At 43.0% G+C, this 26,606-nt stretch overlaps 1 protein-coding gene and 1 long non-coding RNA gene across 2 annotated transcripts; one reads left to right on the forward strand and one right to left on the reverse strand.

Moving 5' to 3' along the window:
- Positions 1 to 1,799: 1,799 nt before the first annotated feature.
- Positions 1,800 to 17,177, reverse strand: MAEL (maelstrom spermatogenic transposon silencer). The gene is given in 13 exon segments (XM_032680768.1): positions 1,800 to 4,864; positions 4,867 to 4,898; positions 5,701 to 5,773; positions 5,984 to 6,101; positions 6,723 to 6,797; positions 8,012 to 8,153; positions 8,500 to 8,554; positions 9,320 to 9,447; positions 10,358 to 10,399; positions 10,741 to 10,896; positions 13,449 to 13,551; positions 15,716 to 15,802; positions 16,945 to 17,177. Coding segments are annotated over 13 exon segments (1,251 nt in total). The 5' UTR covers positions 17,077 to 17,177; the 3' UTR covers positions 1,800 to 4,756.
- Positions 17,178 to 17,987: 810 nt separating this feature from the next.
- LOC116782145 lies at positions 17,988 to 26,039 on the forward strand. The gene is made up of 4 exons (XR_004355152.1): positions 17,988 to 18,387; positions 21,825 to 21,925; positions 24,625 to 24,735; positions 25,655 to 26,039. It is a non-coding gene; the product is annotated as an uncharacterized LOC116782145 (long non-coding RNA).
- The last annotated feature ends 567 nt before the right edge of the window (positions 26,040 to 26,606 follow it).

A 26,606-nucleotide genomic window follows, 5' to 3' on the forward strand; every position in this document is an offset into this window, starting at 1 on the left:
CAAAGGTCTGCTCTCACTGCCTTCCTCACCCTTCTCAGCATCCTGAGAAGTACTTCCAGCATTACAGAGGAGCTGTTGATTCCACAGCCCATTCCAAGATTCAGTACAATGCAGAATTCAGACAAGAGTTAATTATCTCACCATTCTTGTTGCTAGAAGTAACAGCACTCCTTTTCTATTTATTTGTATCATCTGTTCCAGGAGAGACACCGAGGCAGTCTTCTAGCTGATGAAGTTCACAGTACGATGATCGAACCATCAGATTAATACTGGACGTGTTGGAACTGGTACTAAATTTATTACAGCCCAATGTAAGGGAGCACAAGGGAATTTGTAACTTCTCTCTCTCTGCATTTCACCTGTTCACTACGGATTGAGAGGAATTATTTGATAAATGGCAATTAAAGAAGTTTGTGGAGCTTCTAACACAGAACCAAGGAAAAGTAAGGGAGCAGAGGTAACACACAAGGTAGACTAATAGGAGCGTTTGCCCATCTCTTCATTTTACTAAATCACTGGAACAAAAATATTGGCTGGCCATTCCAGGGTGACAGTGAGGATGATATCCAGCAGAAGTCATCAAGAGGACAGAGACTAGATAACAAACTTGTTTTTCTCCTGCTCCACTGCAGTACATTTACTCTGCCAAATGGAAACGTTGTTAAAGCCTTTGCAGTCAGCTGCATGATGAGTATCTACCTCTATCTATCAACCAGAAACTAAACCCAGTTTCACAGATATACTCGAGTCACTTCACTTCTGGGCAAAGTCTGGAATTCTGCTAGCAGAAAGCTGAACTTAAAGTGCTAATCCTAACAGGTCCAAAACCGCAGGCTCTCTGTGATAATTATGCAGATTTTCCTAAAGATATCGGAACAGAAAACTACAACATTTTGCAAGGAAACTGAGACAGGGCTTCCTAGAATACAGGTTTTCATTCACCCAACACAAACACTTACTCAGAAGAATGTGACCTTCAGCACACACCACCACCTGACTGTGACTGCTCAGTGTGTCTGAAATGGAAGCAAGTTTTCCAGCTGGGTATGACTCAGCCTGGACCTCACTCCTGGGGACCTGTCACAAGAACACTCCCCGTGGGATGAGCATCAACTGTGCCATTTCATCAGGGCTCACAGCACTGCTTCCTCCAGTCTGACACGCACCCAAACAGCAAAGCCCAATGCCTAATATTTGACAGACCATTTGGGACCCCAGAGGGAGGAAAACAGCAAAAAAGCAGCATCACAACCCTCAGCAGAGCAGTCTTCAGAGGCCTCGTTCAGAGACCTGCTTGAGAGAATCCTGTTGGCATAGGGTCCTGAAGAGAAAAGGGGTCCAGGTGAGCCTGTTGATTTTTCAAGTATCACCTCCCACAGATAAACAGTCAAGCAGCAGAGGTTGACCAAAGGGCTCAGGACAAAACTCACCCGTGAAAAGGAAACACACAGGAGATGGCAGCAGGGACAAGCAACTGGGGAGACACACAGACGCTGTGTGGGTGTGCAGGTGTGGGATAGGAAAGCCAAAGCCCACCAAAGTTCAACCTGGTGAAGCATGTGAAGGGCAAAAAAAGAAGGATTCTGTGGATGCATCTGAATGGGAATAAGGAGGAGGTCATGAAGGACAAGGATAAAGCTGGCTTCTGCCTTGATCTTTACTGGTAAGATCAGCTCTCCACAACAAAATTCAAATTAAAGATGTCAAAACCCAGGTATTTCTGTATCCACAGAATACATGTATGTATTTAAGAGAATGCTGGAGCAGAGACAGTGGTCAACAGAAGCTTCTTCCACAGATCTAGTTTCTGCAGTTTATTGAAAGGAGAGGGTGGACAAGCCAGCAATGCACAAGTGAAGTTAATTCACATCTTATACATACAGAACCAGTAACTGCTGCTTACTCTGTATTAACATGCTTTATTTTCAGTATCAGCTACTTACTCTGAAGAGACGTAAATAAGAATGTGATTAACAGGTCAATACACTGATGCCACACATTAGATCAAGCAAAGTTGGCCCCACAGCCCATTGCTTTCACAACCCTCAAACAACCGTTCCAGCCAAAACTTTAAAGAGTAGCAATGCATAGTTCAACCCTTTGTCTACTATTATTAAAACAAGAGCAAAAATACCGAGAAACTTTCTAATGTGCACGTAAAACCAGGATGGTTTTTACCCATTCCTGTCATGGGAATGAGCACCTACAATAACAGGACAGAAAGTCAGGTCTGACAGAACCCATCAGATGTCTTGTTTACAAACCCAACTCTTTAGCCACGTTGTACCTACACCCCCCACCTGCAGAGAGTATCATCACTGTTAGTTTTTACCACCTGGAAAGCACTATGTTTAAAGCTCCCAGGCTGCATCACTCAACTCTGCTCAAGGACGATTCTGCCTTTACTTGTGTTATTTCCCCTTGAGAATCCTGTCATACAAGTGGGGAGAATTTTGTCCTGATTGTGACCCACAGTTTGTGCCTTACCACTCCTATTCCTTGCACTTAAAGATGTGTGCTAAGGTTGTAAGTCACCATCTTTCCTCATCTTTACTTTCTTTTATTTAATGGAGGAGGAGTATTAGCTGTCTGTGTTTATTTTTCAAGAATTTATTTTCAGAAATTATGTTTCGGAATTTATTTTTTTTGAGAAACCAAACAGAGTTTCAAATTGCAAAGCAGCCAGGGAAGCAGAGCTCCCAAAATGAAAGGATTTTCAATCATCCTTCAGTGGCTGTTAGGGATCTCCCTCAATATATGCAGATAATAGCATTAAATGGGTTACATCAAGTGAAAGTGCTTACTCTAATTGTATAGGTCTTGTGGTTTTCACTACAAAAAACCCACTGTAGGTTGTTGGTTATTACAGTAAGAGTTACTGCTCCAGTTAACAGCCCACTGCTGCTGCATATAATTAGATCTTCTACAGCTTATGTGCTATTTTAAGTCACAGGTGATAAGGTACAGATATGACACGGAATCCTAACGGTGTTTCTGCACTCCTGCTCAGATTCTTTATCCCAGTCTTGACACAGGAACACATCAAGCATAACAACCAACGTTCCTAGGTTTGTGCACCCAACCCTGAATGGGTGTTTCAATTAATACTTTTGAAGGCTTCTCTTCACGTAAGAATTGAACAGAAAGCTTTTATTGCAACGCTGAACTCCGAAAATAATTCAAAGATTCCCGGTTCTGTACGTTTTGAAACCGTCAACTACGAACTCTGAACTTCAACCAACTCCATACAAACACAGGGAAGCCTTCAGCACTACTGGAGAGACACACTCATCCTGGTACAACATTCCCAGGTGGGATTTCAATCTCAGATTTCTCTTATTTGGTGAAAATTAGCAGGTAGGACAGCAGCCTCAAAGGCAGCAAATACAGAATAATACATGGAATTCAGGGATGGGGCAAACAGTCAGGTAAGAAGAATGGAAATGCCTCAGTGATCCTACAGTACTGGAAGAAATGCCTCAACTGGCCTTCCAGCAGTTTTAACAGGTTTCCAATTAAAATAGCAATTGGCCTTTTTTGACACACTGATCAGCATGGCTGAGTTTATCCACAAATAAACCTCTTTGTTGGGTTTTGTGTTTTGTTTGCATTCGTTTGTTGAGTTTTTTTTTCCTTTTCAACAGAATGAACCACCTAATCTTGAGTTTCAGTACCTAGAAGGAATGAAATAAATACCTTCACAGAGGAATGAAATAAGTACCTTCACACAGTTAGTTGCCATGGAAATAGTGTTTCAAAGCTGGACCTCTGTTGGAACAAAAACGCAGAAACAACTTAAAAAAAAATAAGATCATATTTCTGAGAATCCGTTGCTTAAAGACACGTGGACAAGGCTCAGACAACTTTCTGGGAACTGGTCCCAGAACTGTACCTCCATAAAATGGAACAACTGACTTCCCTGAGGAATGTTAATCAGTCTCCCACCTTGTTACGTGCCCTCAAATAATTATGACTAGTATACACCCAGCCAGCTAAACTTGCCAAATGTATCAGTTTGAGTTCGATACTCCTTTTAAAAAAATTAAAAAAAAAAACCCACAAACACTTAGACTTCTCTCCAGTCTGTAACTTTGAGGGACGTGCATTTCTTAAAATGAAAACTGATGCAAATTTAAAAAAATTAAAAGTTGTCCTTGCTCGTGATGTACACAATACAGTCCTGTGCCTCTAAGAACATTAACAGATAAAATAATTTCCCAAAGTATTTCTTTCAAGACACTTCATATCAAGTCTGCTTTCTTGCCTTGAAAGACCACTCAAATGCTTCATGGCTAGAAACTGATCAATTATAGAAACCTCAGGACTGTTGTACCTTTAAATTCCCCTTCATACCTTCAGTGCTTCCCCCTGCATCATTTCTTGGAGGGAGACTATTATACACTGAAATTTTGTCTTCCACATGCAGAAGAGGACAAGGTTATTACAGAAGAAATAAAGCACTTGTTTACAGTCATACTGCCACCAAAGAATTCTCCAACCCAATTACATTGATTAATCAATCTTGAATTTGCCCTCCACTCATTAAGAAACAGAAATAGTAGGGCATGTATTTTTAAAGATGCAGCTGCCAGGTCCCTCCAAAACAAGTCTTTCTGCAGATAACAAACAAGATTTTATCTTCTTTAAATCCAGTCAATAGTTTTATCATTCTAACAAGAACTTGAGACTGTCAAGGGTTGCACAAAAGGTGAAAATGCAGTCTCTACTACTGGTTTTCTTAGGGAAACAAAGAAAATTAGTCCTGAATGTAAAAAAGATTTTCAAATACTGAAAGATTGAACAGATCAGATGCACTTTTCAGAAATGGAGCAACTCCTCTTCCCTGTACGACACTTCTTTCACACCAAGGGAAGTCTTCACACCACATGGAGAATCACCTATTAAATTAATACAGTTTGCAAATCAAATCAGCCTTTACAGCCTGCACAAACTAATGGAATTATTCTTCATATGCTGTGGAGCTGAAGCTATTCCATAGCTCTCATACAAACAGTTAAGACAGGTTGTGTCCTCTACAAACACCAGACCGTAACATCTCCTGATTTATAAGTTTCAGAGTTTAATTCAGCAGATCTTTATGAGCATCGAATGTAAGCTGCAAACCCAGAATTCTCAGTTATTTATCTTGAAAACCTGATCCTGTTCCTCTGAAGGTGAGCCATGAAAGCCCAGATGAACTGAGCTCACGTGCCTTCCAGTAAAGAACTCCTGACTTCAAAAAGACATCTTTAAATGAGCAGTTTATAAACTGAGTTTGTGACAGAATACTTGCAACAAAGACCTGATGAGTTTGCACGTGTACTGATTTAAGAGCAAGGAGAGTATTTCCAAGCTGGCCCTGGCCTCAAAACACCTAGGCATATGAGAACAGACTTCATGTAGCAGAAAAGTAAGGGGGTATACATCAGAGAGCAACATTTGTAAGAAAAAGCTAAATTTTGAGAGACTTTTTTGACTCTAAGATTGTGTCCAGTAAGAAAGGGCAGCTCTTTATGTTTGTGTCTTCCAAAATTCAGTGAAATCCATATGCAGGGAATAAGCACAGCCCATGCAGAGCTAGAGCTGGGCAAGCTTTATGCCACTGACAAGCAACATTTAAACCCAGAAATGTGAAAAAGGCAATAAGTGGATTAAGTTTAAATATTCTTTTTCCTTAAAATGTGAAAGTTTCAAACTCACGATTAGAAGGGATAAACTCCTGACTTGGAGCACCAAAAGGTCTGTCGTAGCCAGAACTCTCAGCTTTCATTTTCTGTATGAAGAAATAAACATTCAAAAATGAATGTGTGTTCTAAAATGCAGTATACACCACTACCCACAAAACCCATGATTATGGTCAAGAAAAAACCCACCAGTTCATCAGTCTGCCCGATATATATGTCAGAAAGGACAGCACCCAGAGAGAAAACAGCTCCCTCAAATGAAATAGAAATAAATCAGGGTACCAGTTGAAAGATCTGACCTGACAACCAGCATCCAGTTTCACAATCCTGGCACTTGTGCTTTGATCACAATGAGAGACTCCCAGAGGCAGGTGAGCTGCTGTTAGTGGGGACTCCATACCATTGGCTAAAGATCTACTGAGCAGTAACTTGACCCAGAAAAAAAGGAAAACAAGGAAAGTTTGGCTAAGAGGGCTGTATGGAAGGACAGCATTCCAAATTCTTCAACTGGCAAACAAAGCAACCTGAGATGCACAGAGCAGATGCCAGAGGGCAGAAGACTTGATGGCAGCAGCTAAATGGTAACTCTGCAACCCTTCCAAGACCACCAGCCTATTCTACAACTACACACACAATGAAAACAACTGCTTCCCCACACTGCCACATGCAGCACTTAGAACTGTGAAAGGCAACACACAGCAGCACCTGAAGAGTTTTCTGAATGGAAGACTATTCATTATTGCCTCTCTAAGTGCTGCCACTGCTGCTGACTGAGATCAACAAATGGCATTTCCTCGTTTCCCACCTATTTACTTTCCCTTCTCCACACCAAAAAGATAACAGGGCATTACGACTCTACATTATACATAAGGCAGTACAGAAGTTTGCAAAGTAGAGATACACTAGAATATGCTGAGAATTTCTCACCACATACAGCAAACCTCTGAAGAAAAACAGTGAATTCTAATGCAACTGACGCTTCTGTCTACTCTGTAAGAGTGACACAATAAAAAGTCATCATCCTGGAGACGACTCCACAGCAATACTCACGCAATTTTCTTACAGGATGCCAAAGCACAGTAGATTATATCGTTCTCCTCGTGCCACTTGCACCTACATGAAACAAAGCTCAGGCTCATTTCAGAAGCACCTATGTTGTGAACCAACACGAACAGCTGGTCAGATGGAACAGGAATAAGCATTAAAAATATTATCTTTTTGTCACAGAGGCCATGTAGTACCTCGAAAATTTCACAGAGGAGTAGAGTTCAATAGCTGTGCCCTAAGTAGTTTATGCAGAGTTAAAAGCCTGGTTATCAGGAAACCTGCTCTGTGCTGAGGTGGGGGGCAGGGAGAAAGACAACCCTGAGAGACAAATGGAATTTAAAGGTAACCATTTGAAGTTTCCCCATTAATGTGAAACAGTTTCTCATAGCATAAGCATCGTCACTGTCCTCTCCAAATGTGTGGTTTAGAGCACAATTTTCCATTCTCCTTAAACTCTTCTTCTAGTGTGAAGATACCCGTGGAAATGCAAAACCACCTGACCACAAAAAGACAAAGTGACACCCATGAACCCAGTGGGTCTTGAAATCCACATTCCAAGCAGACTTCCGAGAATGATTTATGTGCTTTTTAAATTCACTAAAATTTAAGGTCAAATTACTGGTTCTTTCTTAAAACAGTAGCAGAGGAAAAGTTAAAAGTCTATTTCTAAATTAACTGCATCATCACCCAGTAGGCTCCTGCAATGTTGCAAGCTACACACCACTTTTGGCACCAACACAGAAGAATGTGAAAGCAGGAAAAGCTGTACTGTTGAAGACATAGGGGGGGGAAAAAAAAAAAAGTAAAGATCCTATGGAGTAAATAGGATTCCAGCTGTGTAATAAAAAACATTTCTTCTGGAAGAAAAAAAAATAGGATCTAGCTTAATCCTATGCTTGAGAACTTGATTTATACCAGTGGCAAACATACTTTGCCCCTCATCACAGCAGCAGCATGAAGCATTTGATGTATAGCAACAGCCAGGTCCCATCCAAATCACACTTCTAAGAGTCTGAATCTTCTCACTTCTGTGATTTCCAGTTAAGTGCCACAACGTATTTTATTCCCATTTTTACCCCCCTCCTTTAAATTAGGCCTCAGACTCAGCATTAAAACGCCACCTGCCTTTACACTTCTTCTGGGAAAGTAATTTTCATTTGCACTTGTACTCATGATGTGACAAGAAGCATTTCTGACTGGAAGGCCTAGCAGCACACGAGCTGTTTGCAGAGCACCAGGACATGCTAACTCACATTTACACAAAGAACCACCCAACCTACCTGGTGTTACTGGAGAAATCCCACAGGCAGACATCGAGTTTTCTAGACACCCACGTCTTGGATGGCTCCTTTAGGTATTTCTTCAGGTACAGTTCTACTATCAGGTCTTCTACAGCAAAAAGCTGCAGAGGGCTCTCAATGCCTACAGCGCAGTGAAAATCCAGGCCAGGAGAACAAGAGTCAGTGAATATTCTGCTCAGCTCACTTCTCAGGCAGTCCCTGTTGACTGCCCAGCCCCTTACTGTAGCATCAAAGCTCAGAGTTATTCCATTAGCACTTTTCATAAAACCTGGCTTCCCGGCAATGTGGCCTTTCTCCACTGACAGGGAGAAAAGAAGAGGAAGAAGCGCTCCAAGAAGGCGACCACCTCCTGTGAAAACTCTGAGGCACCATTTTCAGACCAATACAGCCCGTCCACGACCACATAACCCTTATTTCTGGGGGCAAGGGGGGGAGAAAAGGAAGGGCAAAAATGATGCATTTCCTACCTGCTACGCTGGCCATTCGACCGAGGCACCAGCTAATTCGGAACCTGTCGCTGGACTGGAGGGAAGGAAACTTCTGTCACCTCTAGGGAGCACAGGATGAATTCTGACAATTTGTAGAACTTCTGACTTACGCCTGAAAAAGTCACCTCCAAACCAAAACTGTTTGTGTGACCGAATGTACACTCTTCCTGAAAACTATCTTGAAGAGGAACCAAGTTTCATGCATATCTCTTCAGAGCCCTCTATCTACAGATGGAACCCAAGATCTTGACCCTCCCAGCCTTCCTCAGGACCAAGGTAAGGCTTGAATGGAATTGAAATGTGATACACCTGTTATGAAGCTTAAACACCCCTGCATCCTAACATTTTATTTTGCTCCTTGGCAAATGAAGCTTCAGCAAAAATTAAGAGACACGGTATTCTCATGGGCAAGGAGTCACAAAACCAGAAAAACCTCCCTTGATAAAAGCAGGGTTGTATGGCTATTACTGAGCACATTTGATTTAAGTCAATCTTAAAAAGCCCTTAACCTAAGTCAAAACAATGTCAGAGACCAACAAATCCTGTTCCTCAGTAGGCTAGAGCCAGAAGCACAGGCTGAAAATAAGAAGATAGAAAATTAGGTCTCTGCTTTATAAAAAGATCAGCTTCTAGAGGCCATTTCTTCCTGCATGGAACTGGGACACTTCGGACAGGAGTGTCTTTTCCCACTCATTTGCACACTGATCAGGTTTTAGAGCAAAAGTATCTTCTTAGTCATCCAACAGAAGTGAAAGCAGAAGTTTAGATTTAGAGCATCTTACTTTGACCTTGGCCATACCCTGCAGAAAAAGCGAGGCTGGACCCCTGTGGCTGGCTGGGCAAACTCAAGGAGTTCCTGCAAGACAACTGCGTAACAAGAACGTGGAAGATGAAATCCAGATATGGGGATCTTATGAGTTTCAGCACCTAATGGAGGGGAGGGAAGGGGGGCAGGAAAAAAAAACAAACACAAAAAGTTGTCAAAGTCCTGTTTCCTTAAATGATACAGCTCCCTCCTCCTTTCTATCTTTTATATACATATAGTATACCCACAAGCACACACTCCTCCTCTTTTCCATTGCAGTGTCTGTGATTAGAGCTATGAAAACCTTGCTTCTGTCAGCAGAAGCCTGGCAGGTCTGGGCTGTGAGCAAACACACACATACTCCTGCCCCTTTTAAAAGGCCATTATCCAAGTATTTGACATAGGAAAACAAGCTCGTTCCCTCTGTACACAAGGGGAGGAAGTGTCCTAACAGAAACAATTAGGAATCTATAAACATCACTAAAAGTCGTAAGGGAAACACGGCAGGCCAAGCCAGACACAACAATGGCATAAACATTTTAACTTTGTTGATAAAGTTGCAAAATATAACTTAAATATAAACCAGCATCTTTGAGATACCCTGTCATTAATTAGCACTTCATGCTGAAGGTACTTCATGCTGAAGGTACTTCATGCTGAAGGTACTTCATGCTGAAGATATAAGGACTATTAAAAGAAGGACACTCTGCTCAGACGGGCTTGGTAGGCCAGAAAAAGTTTGTCCCATTTAAGAACAACATATTGCAGTTACTATTGCATTAAAATAGGAAAACAGGATACAAATAATTCTGCCATTGATAAAACCATTTTGAGTGCTCTGCCACTCATGGGTACAAGAAATATATAAAAGGTGACTGTGACGAGCCACTCTGACATCTCTTCCCTTTGAAATTTGAGAAGTTCCCAGAAGGAGAAGCTGCAGACTCACAAAATACTTGGCTACAGGTCAGACAAGCTGAGTCTATAACTGTACACCTTCGCATATCCTTCTTTTCCTCCACTGACACTCACCAGCAGCCTGGCAGTGGTACCGAAAACCACGGGGTGGTGCTTCTGCAGGAGAAAAAGAACAGTCATCATCCAACAGCCACAGTGACAGACCCCTAACTCTCAACCACACACCAGTTCTCATACACAGAAGGAAACAGCTTCATCTTCCCTTGTGGCCTTGCACAAGTGCCACAACTATTTCTGAAAGAGCTGTTTTCAGCTGTATGCATACTAAAAACAAAGCACGTCGCACGGTGGCTTTGGGTCCAACCAAGAGAAAACCATCCCTTGACACGAAACAGAAAGCACAAACGTCTGAAGGTCCTCCTGGCTTTAATCCCACCCTCCCTGACGTTTCCTGCAGCTCTGACAGCTGAAGCCACCCCCACTTTCTGGGAACTCACCCGGATCTATGAAGTGGTGGAAGTCGGCCGTGATGCCGTCCTGCAGGGAGTACCTGACACACCCAATCTCACAGGGGAGGAAGCGCAGCTCACACTGGGAGGGCAGCTTGCCGTGGCTGTAGATGTCCAGGAAGTAGAAGATGTCTGTAACCACAGCTGCAAGGGAAAGGAACAAAACCATTTTCACACCAGCCCCCAGGGGTTACAGCACACGACTGAGTGAAGGAGGGTGACGACCAAATGAAACGTGCAGGTCTTCCCAAGATGACAAGATAAATAATGCTCGTGCAAGAGTCAGGCTCATCAGCAGTCCTAGTACACCTTCCATAAATGCTACTCTGTGTAGAGATTAGGTAAAAAAAAAAAAAAAAAAAAATCAATAAAAGCAAAACCAAACCAAAAATCCCACTAAAAAAAAAAACACTCAAAAAAACCCCGCCCAAGAAAACCCCGACAATTAAAAAAAAAAAAACCAACAAAAAGACCCCAAAACCCTCCTATAAAATCTCCCCCCAAAAAATCACCCAGAAAACCCCCCCAAAAAACCCATAAAAAAAAAAAACACCAAAAAAAACCACCCCAAAAAAACACCACCAAAAAACTCCAAAACCCCCCTTAACCCCCCCCCAAAAACCCCCAAAACTCCCCCAAAAAGCCCAACAATAAACCACTCAACAATAAAAAAAACCAACAAAAAAACAACAAAAAATCCCAAACCCCCCAAAAAACTCTCCCCAAAACCCCCCCTAAAAAATTCAACCAAAAAAAACCCAAAAAACCAAAAAATCCACATTAAGAAACCCCAACCAAAAAAAAAACCAACCAAAAACAACCCAACCAAAAACAACCCCAACCAAAAACAAACCCCAACCAAAAACAAACCCAACCAAAAACAAACCCCAACCAAAACAAACCCCAACCAAAAAAAAACCCCAACCAAAAGAAACCCCAACCAAAAAAAAAACCAACCAAAAACAACCCCATAAAAAAAAAAAACACCAAAAAAACCACCCCAAAAAAACCCCAACCAAAAATAACCCCAACCAAAAAAAAACCCCAACCAAAAAAAAACCCCAACCAAAAAAAAACCCCAACCAAAAAAAAACCCCAACCAAAAAAAAAACCCCAACCAAAAATAACCCCAACCAAAAATAACCCCAACCAAAAAAACCCCAACCAAAAAAAAACCCCAACCAAAAAAAAACCCCAAACAAAAAAAAAACCCAACCAAAAAAAACCCCAACCAAAAAAAAAAAAAACCCCAACCAAAAAAAAAACCCCAACCAAAAAAAACCCCAACCAAAAACAAACCCCAACCAAAAACAAAAAACCCCAACCAAAAATAACCCTAACAAAAAAAAAACCCCAACAATAAAACTCCAACATAAAAAAAACCAAAAAACCCAACAAGAACAAACTAACAAGAAACTCCAACAAAACAAACTAACAAAAAAACCCAACAAAAACAACTAACAAAAAACCCCAACAAAAACAAACTAACAAAAAACCCCAAAAAAAAACCCAGCCAAAAAAACCCAAAAAGAAACCCAACAAAAAAAAAACCACAAAAAACAAAAAAAAAAAAAAAACACTAAAAAAACCAACCAGAAAACCCCAACAAATAAAAATCACAAACCAACAAACCAACAACAAACAAAAAAACCCACTCCACCAAAAAAACACCAAAAAAACCATCAAAAAGCCAAACCCCAAACCCACAAGTTTTTAAGAAGCCTGGAATCCAACAGGAATAACTATTCCTTTTAATGATAGGTCTCTTTGCACTTTAGAAAAATAAGGACTGGGGGAAAAAAAAAAAAAAAAAATCAATATCTGCAAAGCAGCCTCAGAAGCTCAATTTAGTAACTTCCACAAGCTAAATGAGCTGGTAGTAATCTTGTGGGGCAGGAAGATGAGAAGTCTGCTAATTAAAAGGATTGCTTCTCCTCTGCCAAATGAGCTCCCAAAGAAAGCAGCAAGAACACCCAAGACAAATGTTAGGAAATAAATTTATCATTTACTAATTTCAAGAGTATCCAATATAAAAAGATATTTCACTCCACACCTTAATCCTTCTCTCCGTGACTGTCACGTACCGTCCTCACTGAAGTTTAAGGCAGACATTTACTCCTTTAGCTTTATCAAAAAAACTCCTTCTTGCTCCACTAAGTAATAATCCATTTGAAGATGGGGCACAGATAAGGAAGGTCTCATTTCCCAGAGTTCTTTCAATAAGGAAGCAAGTCAGGGTGTTATAAAGGCACCACGAGGACACATCCTCCCTTCTGCTCTCCCAAAGAGGCCAGGCCATTGTTTTATTTAATACCTCTACCTCACAAATCTTGAACTTGGGATATCTAATAACTCTTCACCCTTTAGAAAGAACCACAAAGGACTTGAAAAATTACTTTTTCTTTCTTAAAAAAAAAAAAAACTTGAAATAACTGTTAAAAAACTATTAGTGGCCATACTCCTAAAAAAAAAGAAGGTAGAATTCTTAGGAATTTGTGGGGGGGGGGAAGGGGCATTTCCATGACTTCACTCTATATTACCTTGTAGATCAGTAGCAAAATAGTTTAAAAGAAAGGAGCAGTTGACACAGATGGCTGTTAGCTAAATGTAAACATCCTTTGTAGAGGTACCACTGAGAACATCCACAGAAGGCAAACTTTCATCTGTGAGGATCAATAGCTTTAAGATTACCATACCCTGATCATTATTCCAAGAGGTAGCAAGGGCATCTGGCAAAGAAGCAACACTGGGCATCTTTCTGGTCAGAGAAGCAGGAACTGGATCACCCAGATTACGTGTCTGGAAAAGATGAGAAAGTTTTAAAAAAAAAAACCAAACAAACAAAAAAAAAAACCCAAACAAAAAAACAACCAACACCACAAAGAGTCTTCTCAGCCCAAATAAAGTCCTTCACCTCCTTATATCAGAGGAAAATGTAACATCCACCATAACAATTACAGGTTAGGTGGAATAAGTCTGCAGTTTATATAAAAGTGCCTGTATACCTTCAAGCCAGGAAATCAATATTTCTCTTCAGTACCTTTGTCAACTCACTACAACTTCAAAGAACTACAGCTAAATTTGCGACTGTAATTAAAAAAAAAATAATTTCTTAGGTTCAACCACTTATCACAGGCAAGGAACTCCTCAAACTGGAAATAAAAGTCTTTTTCCCCTAAGGTTTATGAATAAAAGCTCATGGCACATGTGTTAGTTGTCTTTGGGCAGAAACAAATTCATGAAAAGCTCACATAGCCACAAGGAAGTCATCAGATTGCTCCAGCAAGGAAGAGGGGTATGCATTCCCATAAACACTGAAACTCCATTCAGGAACAATAAGCTTTTAATAGGACGGGAAGAGAAACCTGGCAGGCTCACAGAATTCAATCATTCAAGACCCAAATTGGGAATAACATCCACATTCAGGTGCACTGATTCCAGACAACCACCTCAGCCAAAGTTAACTGGTTATCAGTCTGAATTATTTAAAACAAAACGAGGAATGATTCCCCTCTAAGTAAGCTTTGGTCTTCTCCGAAAGATGAACACGACCTTTCACTACACAAAACGTCTGTCTGTGTGCAGGGCTGTGATAAATAAACTGAGATCACACAGCTCCTCATACACACACACACTGCCCTATTTGCACTGACAAGCAGTGAGGATGGTGCTCTTTATTTGGTAAAGCAATTATTCCTTTGCTGATTACAGACTTCTGAAACGGTACAACTTGGGGAACGAAACAGAGAAGCTTCCAAGCTGTCATCACACTTAGTTTTCTACAATATATAGAAATGGAGTTTCATTAATCACATACCTTCAGCCTGCTAAATAACATCATGATCATCATATTTTAAACAGCTTCTCACCCAGCAGGCAGGCCCCCAAAAATCAGAAAACACTGCCTAATGTCCCCCTACTAGTCTAGACTGACCAATTTAACTAATCCAGATTTACCAGTTACTCCAAACTGCAATCATTCTGCCATTCTCTAGCATCACAGAAGTGTTTTAAAGTCCTGAAATTTATCCTCACCACTAATCCATAGCCATTATCTAGTAATAGAGCATGAAGAAGTAAATGCACTACTATCCATTTACTCAATCAGGCTCTTGCCTTTGACACAAAAGTTTTTACACTGCCAGCCAAGACTGGAATAAAATTAAGTTTTCTGACACCTCACATAATTCAAACTCTGAACCAAACTCTGCTTCAGGGAACTATTGGGAGAGGCAGAGAGACAGACAGAAACAAACAAAAGGGATACACACACCTTTCCAAGACAGTAAACAGCAGAAGTGGTGATGTGTTTACCACTATTTCCAACCACAACCACATTCGTCTTAACCTAACTGCTTACTTTATATCGTCCTCCACCATTGCATTACCAGTCTCTTCATAACCAAACCAACCTAGAAATAATGGCAAAGTGCAATTATTCTATTTGTGCACGGGCTGCAACATTTCACTGACCTGGTTCACCACACAGCCACTCAAGAACAACAAATCAGCTGCCTGTAAGATGTGCTTTCAGGCCATCAGGCAAGAAACACCTGAATTAGTGACACTCAAAAGCTACATGAACCTATGACCAGAAGTCATATCATTTTGCAGCATTATAAATTAAAACAGAAAATACTGTTAAAGTCAGGCGCTGCAAAATACTGCTGAACATCAAAGTAGGATGTTAGAAAAATACATTTTACTGGGTAAAAGAGCCCAAAGGAACGAGCCGTGCTGGTTTAAAAAGGTATGGAGCATTCTACCCTTCAGTTCAAGCCAGAACAACTGCCTGGACAACCTTCATAATGGTATGAACTGCTACAGCAGCCATAACCTCCAGAGGCTGGAGGCTTTGGAGAGCAGGGGACCTTGCACGGCATCCGAGCTGACCAAACCCCAACCCCACTTACCCCGCCCTCCTGGTTTAGCTACTGAAGGGTGTCCCATTCTCAGCTCTCACCTCTTTCTCAGCTTTCTGAGAGCGATTCTTTCCATTCCACTTACGAGCCTTCTCCAGGTATGTCGCCTTTTCTTCCTCTGTCAGCGACTTGAAGGAAAAAGAACTCTTATAAAAGGTTTCTACCCTCCCTTCTGCTTGTGGCCCCACAAACTCCATGTTGTAAAAAAATTACTCTTACGTTTTCCAAAGGACATTATCGAGGGGTTGCCAAGCCTGACTCAAAACACTCCCAGTAGCTTTTTTTTTCCCTAAGGACACAGTAAGCTTGGATTCCAAACACCCAAGCGAGCAGGTGCTTTGGAAGGATCTCCAGGTGAGGGCAGGCCAGCCCTGCCACACCACAGACTAGGGATCCTCTGGAACTACCACAGACTAGGGATCCTCTGGAACTACCACAGACTAGGGATCCTCTGGAACTACCACAGACTAGGGATCCTCTGGAACTACCACAGACTAGGGATCCTCTGGAACTACCACAAACTAGGGATCCTCTGGAACTACCACCAACTAGGGATCCTCTGGAACTACCACAAACTAGGGATCCTCTGGAACTACCACGAACTAGGGATCTCCTGGAACTACCACAAACCAGGGATCCTCTGGAACTACCACAAACCAGGGATCCTCTGGAACTACCACAGACTAGGGATCCTCTGGAACTACCATAAACTAGGGATCTCCTGGAACTACCACAAACTAGGGATCCTCTGGAACTACCACAGACTAGGGATCCTCTGGAACTACCACAGACTAGGGATCCTCTGGAACTACCACAGACTAGGGATCCTCTGGAACTACCACAAACTAGGGATCCTCTGGAACTACCACCAACTAGGGATCCTCTGGAACTACCACGAACTAGGGATCTCCTGGAACTACCACAAACCAGGGATCCTCTGGAACTACCACAAACCAGGGATCCTCTGGAACTACCACAGACTAGGGATCCTCTGGAACTACCATAAACTAGGGATCTCCTGGAACTACCACAAACTAGGGATCCTCTGGAACTACTCCTGCCAGCCAGGGATTCCGCTCTCCAGGGCACACGAGCCAGGGGCCGCCCCGCCAGCCGAGGGGGAGGGCGGCACAGCGAGACCCACCTGAGGCCGCTCAGGGTGCCCACTTGAAATGCTAAACACACTGACACCGACCCGACCCTCCGGACAGCCCGCACTGACACTGCGCCCCCCTCGCCGCCCTCCCCGCGCCGCTCGCCGCCCCCTCACCGCCCAGGCCTGGCGGCAGTGCGGGATGGCGTCCGCCACGCGGGCCACGGGCAGCCCCCGCCGCCGCAGCTCGGGCAGCTGGTCGCGCACGAAGCAGAAAAAGGGGCTGACGGAGCCTCTGCGCCGTGACATGGCTCCGACTCCAGCCGCTCCCGCCGCGGTGGGGCAGCGCGACACTTCCCGAGCGCCCGCCGGGGTGGTGCCCTCACGGTTTTGGCGGCAAGGGCGGGGCCGCCATTACCCGACATGGCCGGAGGGGCGGCGCCCGCCGCCCTGCTGCGAACCTGGGCTGGCAAAACGACCCTGAGTCGGGATCGCCCTAGGCCCGTAAACGGAAGAAGACTGAATCAGTGCGACAGATAGCAGCCGACAAGCTCTGAGGATCACAGAATCATAGAATGTTAAGGGGTTGGAAAGGACCATAAGCATCATCCAGTTCCAACTCCCCGCCATGGGCAGGGACACCTCCCACTATCCCAGGTTGCTCAGAGCTCCATCCAGCCTGGCCTTGGACACTGCCAGGGACGGGGCATCCACGATCTCCCTGGGCAACCTGTTCCAGTGCCTCACCACCCTCACGATAAAGAACTTCTTCCTAATATCTAACCTAAATTTCCCCTCTTTGTGTCCAGTTCTGGGCCCTCACTCCAGGACAGACACTGAGGTGCTGGAGCATGTCCAGAGAAGGGCAATGGAGCTGGGGAAGGGTCTGGAGCACAAGTGTTATGAGGAGCAGCTGAGGGAGCTGGGGGTTTTTAGGAGAAAAGGAGGCTCAGAGGTGACCTTATCGCTCTCTACAACTCCCCGAAAGGAGGTTGTAGCCAGGTCTCTTCTCTCAGGGAAGAAGTGACAAGACAAGAGGAAATGGCCTCAAGTTATCTCAGGGGAGATTTAGATTAGGTATTAGCAAAAATTTCTTCACTGAAAGTGTGGTCAGGCATTGGAACAGGCTGCCCAGGGAAGTGGTTGACTCACCATCCCTGGAAGTGTTCAAAAGGCATGTGGATGTGGCATTAGAGGACATGGTTTAGTGGTGAACAGGGTGGTGCTGGGTTAATGGTTGGACTTGATCTTAGAGGCCTTTTCCAAACTAAATGATTCTGTGATTCTGTAGTTCATCTGGGCCAAAACAGATGAACTAGAGAATGATGAACTCCTCCTGCCTCTCACTGTAGGGCTGGGCACTGCCTGGCAGGATGCCTGTCCTGATATCTGCATGAGCCCCCTTGGCTCCCATTCTTTCATCTCCTCCTGGAGCAGCCTGGCTCCTGCTTCTCCCTGACAAGATGATCACAGCGATGTGCCTTTTCTGGTGCTTCCAGTAGCATTCAAAATGCTACCAGGACGTGGGGGCCTGGGTGAGAATAGGGGCCCACAAATCATGGGGGCAGTGGCCCAGGACGTACAGGAAGGAGTGGAGGAAGAAGTGGAGACCAACTTCAGGTGAGAACCCTGGGTTTGGTTTTGAGATATATGACAGGAAAGTGGAGGATGTGAGAGGGCATGCGTGTGCTTGGAAAGGCAAACTTCCTTATTAAAAATAATTTGGGAGCTCATGTTATACAAAACTGAGGCTGCTGTTCAGATTGTCTTTTTGTGGGTTTGAGTTGTTTTTTGGTTTGGTTTTTTTTTGTGGTTGTTGGTTTCTTTTTCCTTTCATCTATCTCATTGACATAACTGACACCTCCTTCACTGAAAGTTTGCACAGTTCAGATAAAATAAAGTTTGGAAATAATCTGATCTGCATCATCTTGATGAGTAGCACAGATCTGCTTCTGACCTCAAGCTTTCTATTGATCTCTCTCAAAGCCCAAATGATCTTCACTGGCCATACTGAAGTGGCAATATTGGCATAGGCCCTGGTTAACTTCTGGCCTGGTTTTCCTTGTCTGAGGCATGTGGTCTCCCACATTCCCTACTGTTCCCATGTCTTTTGGGGGATCTCCTTCAGCATGTGGTTGCAGTTCCTGCAGAGCACAAGCAGTGCAGCAGAACAAGTGCCATGATGCTGCTTCTTGTGCAGCCATCTTCAGTGGAGTTGTCTGGACAATCTCGATAAAATAAACGGTGTAGCCCTGACTTGAAAGATTCTTGCAATTCTCTATCCCACAGTTCTGTTAAATCTGCTCTAAACTTAGACATGAGGATAAAAACAGCGATGAAACACCTCCATGCATTTCCAAGTCGCTGGAAAACATTGTCTCTTTTCCTCAGTCTCGCTACTTTTTTCATCCCCTGGTTGGTAATGTAAGGCTGTTCAGCTCCAAAGGAGGTAGCTCTTGTTTAGGCTTAAATATTGCCTTAACTGATTATGTTTGTCAGTGGTGGAACTGTTGTCAGGTAAGGTCAGATTAAATTGTTCCTGCAACTCCCTGGTGTCTGGTTTCTCAGAGGGTTAAAAAATGCTGGCGCAGTTTAATCTTCTGGAGGCTCAAATCTAATGAAACAGTTGGGTTTATGTTTGTGAACCGCTTGCTAAATTTGCTGTTAAACATCCAGGAGGAGTCAATCGCATTGTTAAAAACGTATAAAATTGTGATGTAACCTCGATGAAAACAGGTAAGCATTTTTAGAGTTACTTTCAATGCTATGGAAAATAATTTATATTCAGGTCTAGTTCCGGCTACGTTAAATGCTAAAGCTCTGAGGAGAGACTGCAAGAAATGACTCGTATCTTGTAAATATAAACATCTGCACAGAGTCTAGTTTTTTTTCAGGCAGAAAGGCAAGTATTTACTGTTATATTACTGTAAGAGTTGTTGCTAGGAGTGCATCTGTGCACTTGTGTTTTATTTTTCTTCGCATCGTCTTCTTTTCTCTCGTGTGCAGCTTTGGGACCCACCCTTTAGCAGCCCTTCCTTTTAAAGAAATTCAGATAATGTGTTCATCGACTGTTTGAAAAACACAAGGCTCCAGTAATAGCTCTCCTAGGGCTAGAGGTGTGGTTGGAAAATAAAATTCATAAGCAGCAGAGAGAGAAAGGATTTTCCTATGTGGGTTGTGGGGACAGAGAAAAGAACAGGGAACAGATCATCTCCAGAGCACCATGTCATCAGTATTCTCCCCCAGAGCCCTGAGGAGAGCCCAATGCCTCTGATGAAACTCATGTTTTAACTCTTCAATTGTCTGCTGTTTAACTTAGCTGGCAAAGGAGCTCTCTGAACCATTTACATTGATTTGTAAATAACTGATTTGTAGCACTGAGACCATTCCAGCAGATGACAGCAAGTGTTGTGCCAGTATTTATATATTACTTTTTTTTTTTTTTTGGCACTTAATTCAATTAAGTGATGTGCCAACACTTTAAGTCCTGGGTACCTGGCCTTGGAAACACAGCTCCAGAGTTTACAAAATCAGTGTAGATGGTCCAGAGAACTCATTTGCCAGCCTGTGCTTTTCCATCAATGCATGGAGTTTGCCACGGGTATCTCAAAAAAGGGTCTGTGTACCCTAGTACTTTGTTGGCAGAAAAAGTATCTGGAACTTTTCTGCCAGTGAGGTATATTCATTCATTCAGGCTTCATAGCTATAATCTATCCAAGGTATGTCTTGCAGCTGTTTGTCAGAAAGAATGAGCAAAGTTATTCCAAAAAACATCGCAGTGACCACATCTGTTCTTAGCCACTTGCCTGCTGGTCTGGGGCCATGTCACCCTCCCACAGAGTGAAATGTTTCGTGTTTATGTTAGAGGAGTCAGGCCAGATCCATCAGCCCAAGAGAGGCGAGGCGGGTGCAACTCCACCCTCCCAGGTCCAACCGAAGGGAGGTCAAGTATGCAATCCCAGCCTGACCCAGCTCCTCCTGTTGTTTTGCCATTAGGGATGAACCATCCTGTCCCCTCTCCCTGGCTCTCAGGGCACACCACCCTCTCACCTAGTACAGCTGACAAGTCAGGACCTCCTCCTGCCTCTCCAGTCGCTGTCACCCAGGCATGTGGACTCTCCAACCCATGGCCTGACTAGAGGCTGGCACAGACACCCCCACACATGCATACGTGCAAAATAGGGAGTCCTTCTCTCAGAAAAAAAGTTATAAAGGAATTCAATAAGAAGAAGGGAACGGGCTGTGCATGACAGATAAGCACATTGCCCAGCAAACTCTTCACACACACAACTGGGTCTTTCTATCCCCTTATCCATTTCTTTCTGTTTCTTGTTCCTTCCCAAATCATCTACATCCCTCTCTTTCTTTGCCTTTGATTCCTCCCCTAAGCATCCCATAAGAAGCCCTATGCAATTCTGAAATGCTTTTCCCTTGCATCCTGTAACAAGTCCTATATCCGTAGGCTGCAACCTAAAGTTGCTGTGGTGCTGACTCATCTTGATACGCTTCAAGTCTGCACCCGGGAGCTGAGGCTTCCCTGGGACAGCCCTGGGAGGGGCTTAGACAGGTTTTCCTTTATTCTGAGTTCCTATCTGAGTGTTCTTTCTCGTCTGCCATTGTGTCCCTGTGCGCCTTTGGGCTTGTGGAAATGGGCTGTTGATGGGCTTTTGAGACAGGTGTGGGAGGAGCCAGGGCAGGGTGTTTGCTGGGCTACCCCCATGGCACTGTCTCTCTGCACTCCTTTCTGTGTGTGAAGACAAAGTTTTTGTCACAGCTGATGTCTTTCTCAGCCTGGTTATGGAGGTTTTAAACCTACAAATTCTTTTGTAGGTTTAAAAGAATTTCTCTCTTTGGAGGCAGAAACAAAGTGGAAACTATGCCTCCCTGGTCGAGTAACTGTATTGTTTCATATGTAATGCATAAACATTTCAGAGATCAGAATCTGCAGGTTTCCCTTTCCCCAGGTGAATGGTTTAACCAGTATGCTACAGCTGCCAGGCTTCTCTTAGTCCCACTCCCTTTGACCTAGTGAATCTTGGGTTTCTTTTTTTTAACAGTGCCACAACTGCAAAAGGACTTCAGGGTGCCTTACACCTCAGCTATGTGTTTTAGGATGTAACCTAGATCAGCTAGGAGTCAGGAGGCCTTTTCACAAAAGGTAAGCCACGTCACCCTGTCTTTGCAGGGCTTTGCTGAGTGTTAGACCTATTGTGAATGTCCTGGACCAGGCCTCAGACGTGGTATCAGCATCTTTTTTCCAGGTTTCACAGGGAACTCTAGTGAGAACTGATATGCTTCTGCCTGCTCTCCAGAAACAGAAGGATTTGTGCTGGGAGCTGCAGTGCAGCAGGTCATGGAGTTGTGGGATGCATGGGACTTGCTGGGCGAGTGCTGTGACCCTGCTGAGCACCACCTTCCAGGACCACTGAAGCTGATACAAGCCACAGGGTAACCAGCTGCCCAGGTGAGGTACAGCTGCATCCCCTCTATGCCATAAATTTCAAATATCTTTAAAGCCATACCTCCAGGGAAATCATCACGTTGTTCCAGTATCCTGGACAAATACTGGGAAATCCTTAATATCTGATAAGACAAGGATCTGGCTTCGACAACCCAAATATATGTAAGCCTTGGCTTGAGTGTTTGTTAGACATCTGTACTATCTGGGTATGCAGAGAAGGAAAATTGTGAGCATGCACTTTGACAGTACATGTGTGCTTTCATTCTCAAACTGCTTCTCAATGAGTGTTTTTTTTTAGATTGCAGTTCTAAATGTTAGGTGCCAAAATTTTTCCAAATTTTCTTGTTTTGGATCTGGCCCCAAGTAGGATGCCCTGAGTAATTACAGACCTGTCAGAGTGACAGGGATCCCAGGCAAAAGAATGGAACCGCTGACACAGGAGTTGCTTCAATAATGAATTAAAGAAATGTAACGTAATTAATGCCAATCAACGTGGGTTTGCAGCAAATAGATTCTGTCACATTGGTCTGTAATTGCATCAAAAAGATATTAAGTGTGGTTACTAAAGGTAATGCATTCAGACACGTGAGGCATGTGACTTGACCACACAACATTGAATCAAGGATACACATTTATGATACAGAGACCATCCAGTCTCCAGATAATGCATTAGCTTAGGATGTCTCAAAATGTAATTTTAAATGAGGAATTGCAATCACACTTTTTCACGAGATCTTTCTTAGGTCATTTCTTGGCTGCATACTACTAAATATTTGTTGGTACCTTTGAAGGAAACATACAGTCATCACAGTTACTTGCAAATAATACAAAGATTGAGGGAATACTGAATAACATAGGTGACAGAGTGGGACCCCCACCAAAGAGGAGATCCCTATGTGTTGCTGTGTCAAGAGGACTAACAAAGAGCATGATCCTTGGAAGGAGAAACAAAGAAATATTAAGCAGGGATGATGATGCTGTAGTACTTCTGCTTTCATCCTTTTAGCAACTGAGCCTGAGATGGTCTCTCTATTTCTGGTGTTAGCTCAAGAATATAGCAAAATAACAGTCTGTTGAACTTCCAGAGAGGATGTTAAGGGTGCTTTGATCATAGTCTGTCATTACCTCTGTTCAGAAATTTCCTTAAGAGTGCCCTGTCTTCGAGCTTGGCAGTACTAGAAGGTGAAGTTAGGTGAAATTAGGGGCAGGGTGAGGTCCCTTCCATCCCAAAGTAATCTGTGATTCCTTTTGTAACAAAACACAGGGTGTAGTTCAAACTGCATGGATGTAGCGTGGCAAAGTGATGTGGCCTGTTTTATTAAAAAAGCTGGATTAGACAGTCACAGCAGTCTGGGTTATGAACTCCAGGTCCCTGAAGGTATTTGTGCTGCCCACGGTTTCTCTACAGCCAAAACCTTAGGGGGTTTAACAACTTGTTATCTCCTTGGTTATCTGTAGATATGCAAGCAGAGTTTTCTTATTCCTCTACTGTGTATTTTTGCTTATAGTGACACAGAGGATTGTGAGCTGGGATGGTTCACTGGTGATTGTGGTGTGCCTATATAATAACTTCACAAAACATTACTGCTGACATGTCCTTAGTGTTCGACTTAAATGAAAATTTCAGGTTCCCCCTGAAGTGTAGGAAAGTTATGCTGTGATTTTTGGTATCTAAAAAAAGGATCAGGAGCAACACGGGAAATTTAGACAGAGGAGTAAATACTATAGAAAGATGCTGTTCTCTTGGTTTCTTTCTAATGCTGAACTTGTATTACGGAACTGAAGGTTCACTGCAACGAGAAAGTCAAATTTCTCCCTTAAATATTCTAAACACTGCTTGGTACAAACACCATGGTTAAAAACAAAAGCAGTTTGTATATCCATATCCCTCACTCCTGACGTTAACAGGAAGTAAAAGCTCTGTATTATTGTGCTATTATTGTAGCAAGGCAGCTCGAAAAAACCCCAACATATCCAGAGTGCATATGTTTCAGTGATGTCTTGCTGTGAAGCTGTCAACGATTAAAAAGAGATTCCAGTGTGACAAAGCAAAGGAGGAAAAGTTTTAGTTAGTAGCCATGCTGAAGAGACTCACTAAACGTTGTGAATTGATGGTGTGTCACCTAATAACTTCTGTAGTGTGCTGGTCTCAGTACTAAATCAAGAAAGCAGTGTCTACTGGCTGAATGTAGTATGACATCCCAGAAAGCTGCTGAAATCACTGTTTCTATGGAAATTTCTACAGGGGAAATCCAGGGGGCTGAATGGCAAGAAAATCTTCGTGCAGCACAGTGGGTTTTCAGGGATGTTTCCGAGATGGGTCATTCTGAGTGAGGTGCTGGTGTAAATCATTCCACGTGCTGGTAATTTAAAAAGCTGACTCTGCTTATCAACAGAGGAAATGACCACAAAAGACTGGTACTGGAAGATGAAAGGAGGGAGGGAGGAATGAAGTACTTGGCAAGGAGAGAAAAAAAGCCAGCAGCTGCTACAGCATGAATAAAAAAGTGAGTTTGTTTGTTTCCCTATTGTTCAACCGAATTTGTTCAGGATCCCATTGCTTAGAGAACTCCTTCGGGTGGAATCACGGTATCAGCGATGTCAAACAGTGTTGAGGTGTGGTATTCTTCAGATTCAGTCTGGGGCTAAATTATGCAGGACAATCAGGGAGAAGTTACTGAGGGAGATGAAGGTTTAAGTCTACCGGTATGTTGTTTTTGAAGGGACAGAGAATCCCTGCTGGGCCGTGGCTTGAAGCCATCTGGCTAATTGCATAGGAATTTCCCCACCGTTTGAGGGTGAACTGGGGCTAACTGCAGTCATACAGCCTTCTGTCTCCAAGAACCGGCTACAAGGAAAGACAACATCCCAACATTAACCATTAAGCCAGCTCAGATGTTGCAATACTCAGATCAAAGGTCTACAGAGATCTGGAACATCTATTCCGGGCTTGGGCATCCATCACACGTGGATGTACACAAATGACAGCTCACATTAAATGAAAAAGGGCCCTACAGTGAGTTTATGAGAATTTCAAAGCAGATATAAATCCAACGTTACGTGCAAAACAATGGCGCTTCCTTGTATTGAAAATCTTTCCTTCCTTTGTCGTGAGTCAAAAGTTTAGCACAGCTGATGTATGCCAAACTTATTTGCAAGAGCTGGAGTGGATTAAAAAAAAAAAAACACAAAAAAACCAGCAAAAAAAACCCCTAGGAGTAGCTAACAATAGTGACGCATAAGGGATTGTACTGCTCCCAGTGTTAAACAGATGAGATAATATCGACATCAACATGGTCTCAGGAAACTCTGGATTAGACTCCCGGCCAATTAAGTCACAAAAAGGCAACGAATCAGGATTTTGAGGGTTATCAGCAAAAATGGCTAAGAGAGGGAGAGAAAAATAGCTTTATATTCACATTTTAGGAGTCTTAATTCAGCCCATACAGACCTTCATGGATTGTACCCTACAGATATATAACAATGGCGAGGCAGGCCCTCAGCTGATGCAAAGTATCCACCTGAGTTTTCTGGAACCACAGGTGTTTCTGGAGGCTGAAGTTGTGGCCCCAGTGAGAGTTTCTACTTTGTCTTCCACCTGCAAGTATGGGCAAAGGCAGTGGGGTGTCAGATTCCTGTGTGCTAAAGGAGAGCAACACTGTGGGCTGTTACACATATACATGATTTAGTGTTAACAGGGGCTTACTTCTTAATAGTGACTTTTAGCTAGTACTGCAAAACAGTTAAATTCATAATGTATCAGGTCAGAGGAACATCAGAACAGTGATTGGGGTGGGTGTGTATTTTTTTTTTAATGCGATGTTGAATAAAAATAAGCTTCCATGTGAAAAATATTTTTCAATAACATTGAATAGCTCTGAATAAAACACTTAAAAACAGATTGGCTGCCTAGGGATTGTCTCCTTGCTTAATTCTACTTTAACTATGCTAACAGAGGGACTACATCTGTTTAAAAACAGCCAAGGATGTTTCAACACACCTTTTATCACAGCAAACATGTTTTTTCACTCAGAAATTATTGATCTTCTTTCATTCACACTTGTTAAAATAAGCTTATCTTGCCTGTAGAGAAGTTCAGTCTGAAAGGCAAAATGATGAGGGATCTACAAGCACCTGGAAAATACCTGCTAGAAAGAAAACAGCTTGTACAGTTTTACTGCAGGCACCCCTGTGCACCCTTTCAGCAGTGCTTTGCGTTAGGAAAGTCAGAATTGTTCGTGTTCTTTGGCAGATTCCAGATGAGATGAAGACTACTCCCATCTCCCATGTGTATCGCTGATATCTGCATCATCCCAGCTTTGGTTACAAAGACCAGCCAAGCCCCTGCAAGAAAAATGCCTGAGGGTGAACAACACAC

This window comes from Chiroxiphia lanceolata, chromosome 2 (assembly GCF_009829145.1).
Source record: "Chiroxiphia lanceolata isolate bChiLan1 chromosome 2, bChiLan1.pri, whole genome shotgun sequence".
NCBI classification, from domain to species: Eukaryota; Metazoa; Chordata; class Aves; order Passeriformes; family Pipridae; genus Chiroxiphia; species Chiroxiphia lanceolata.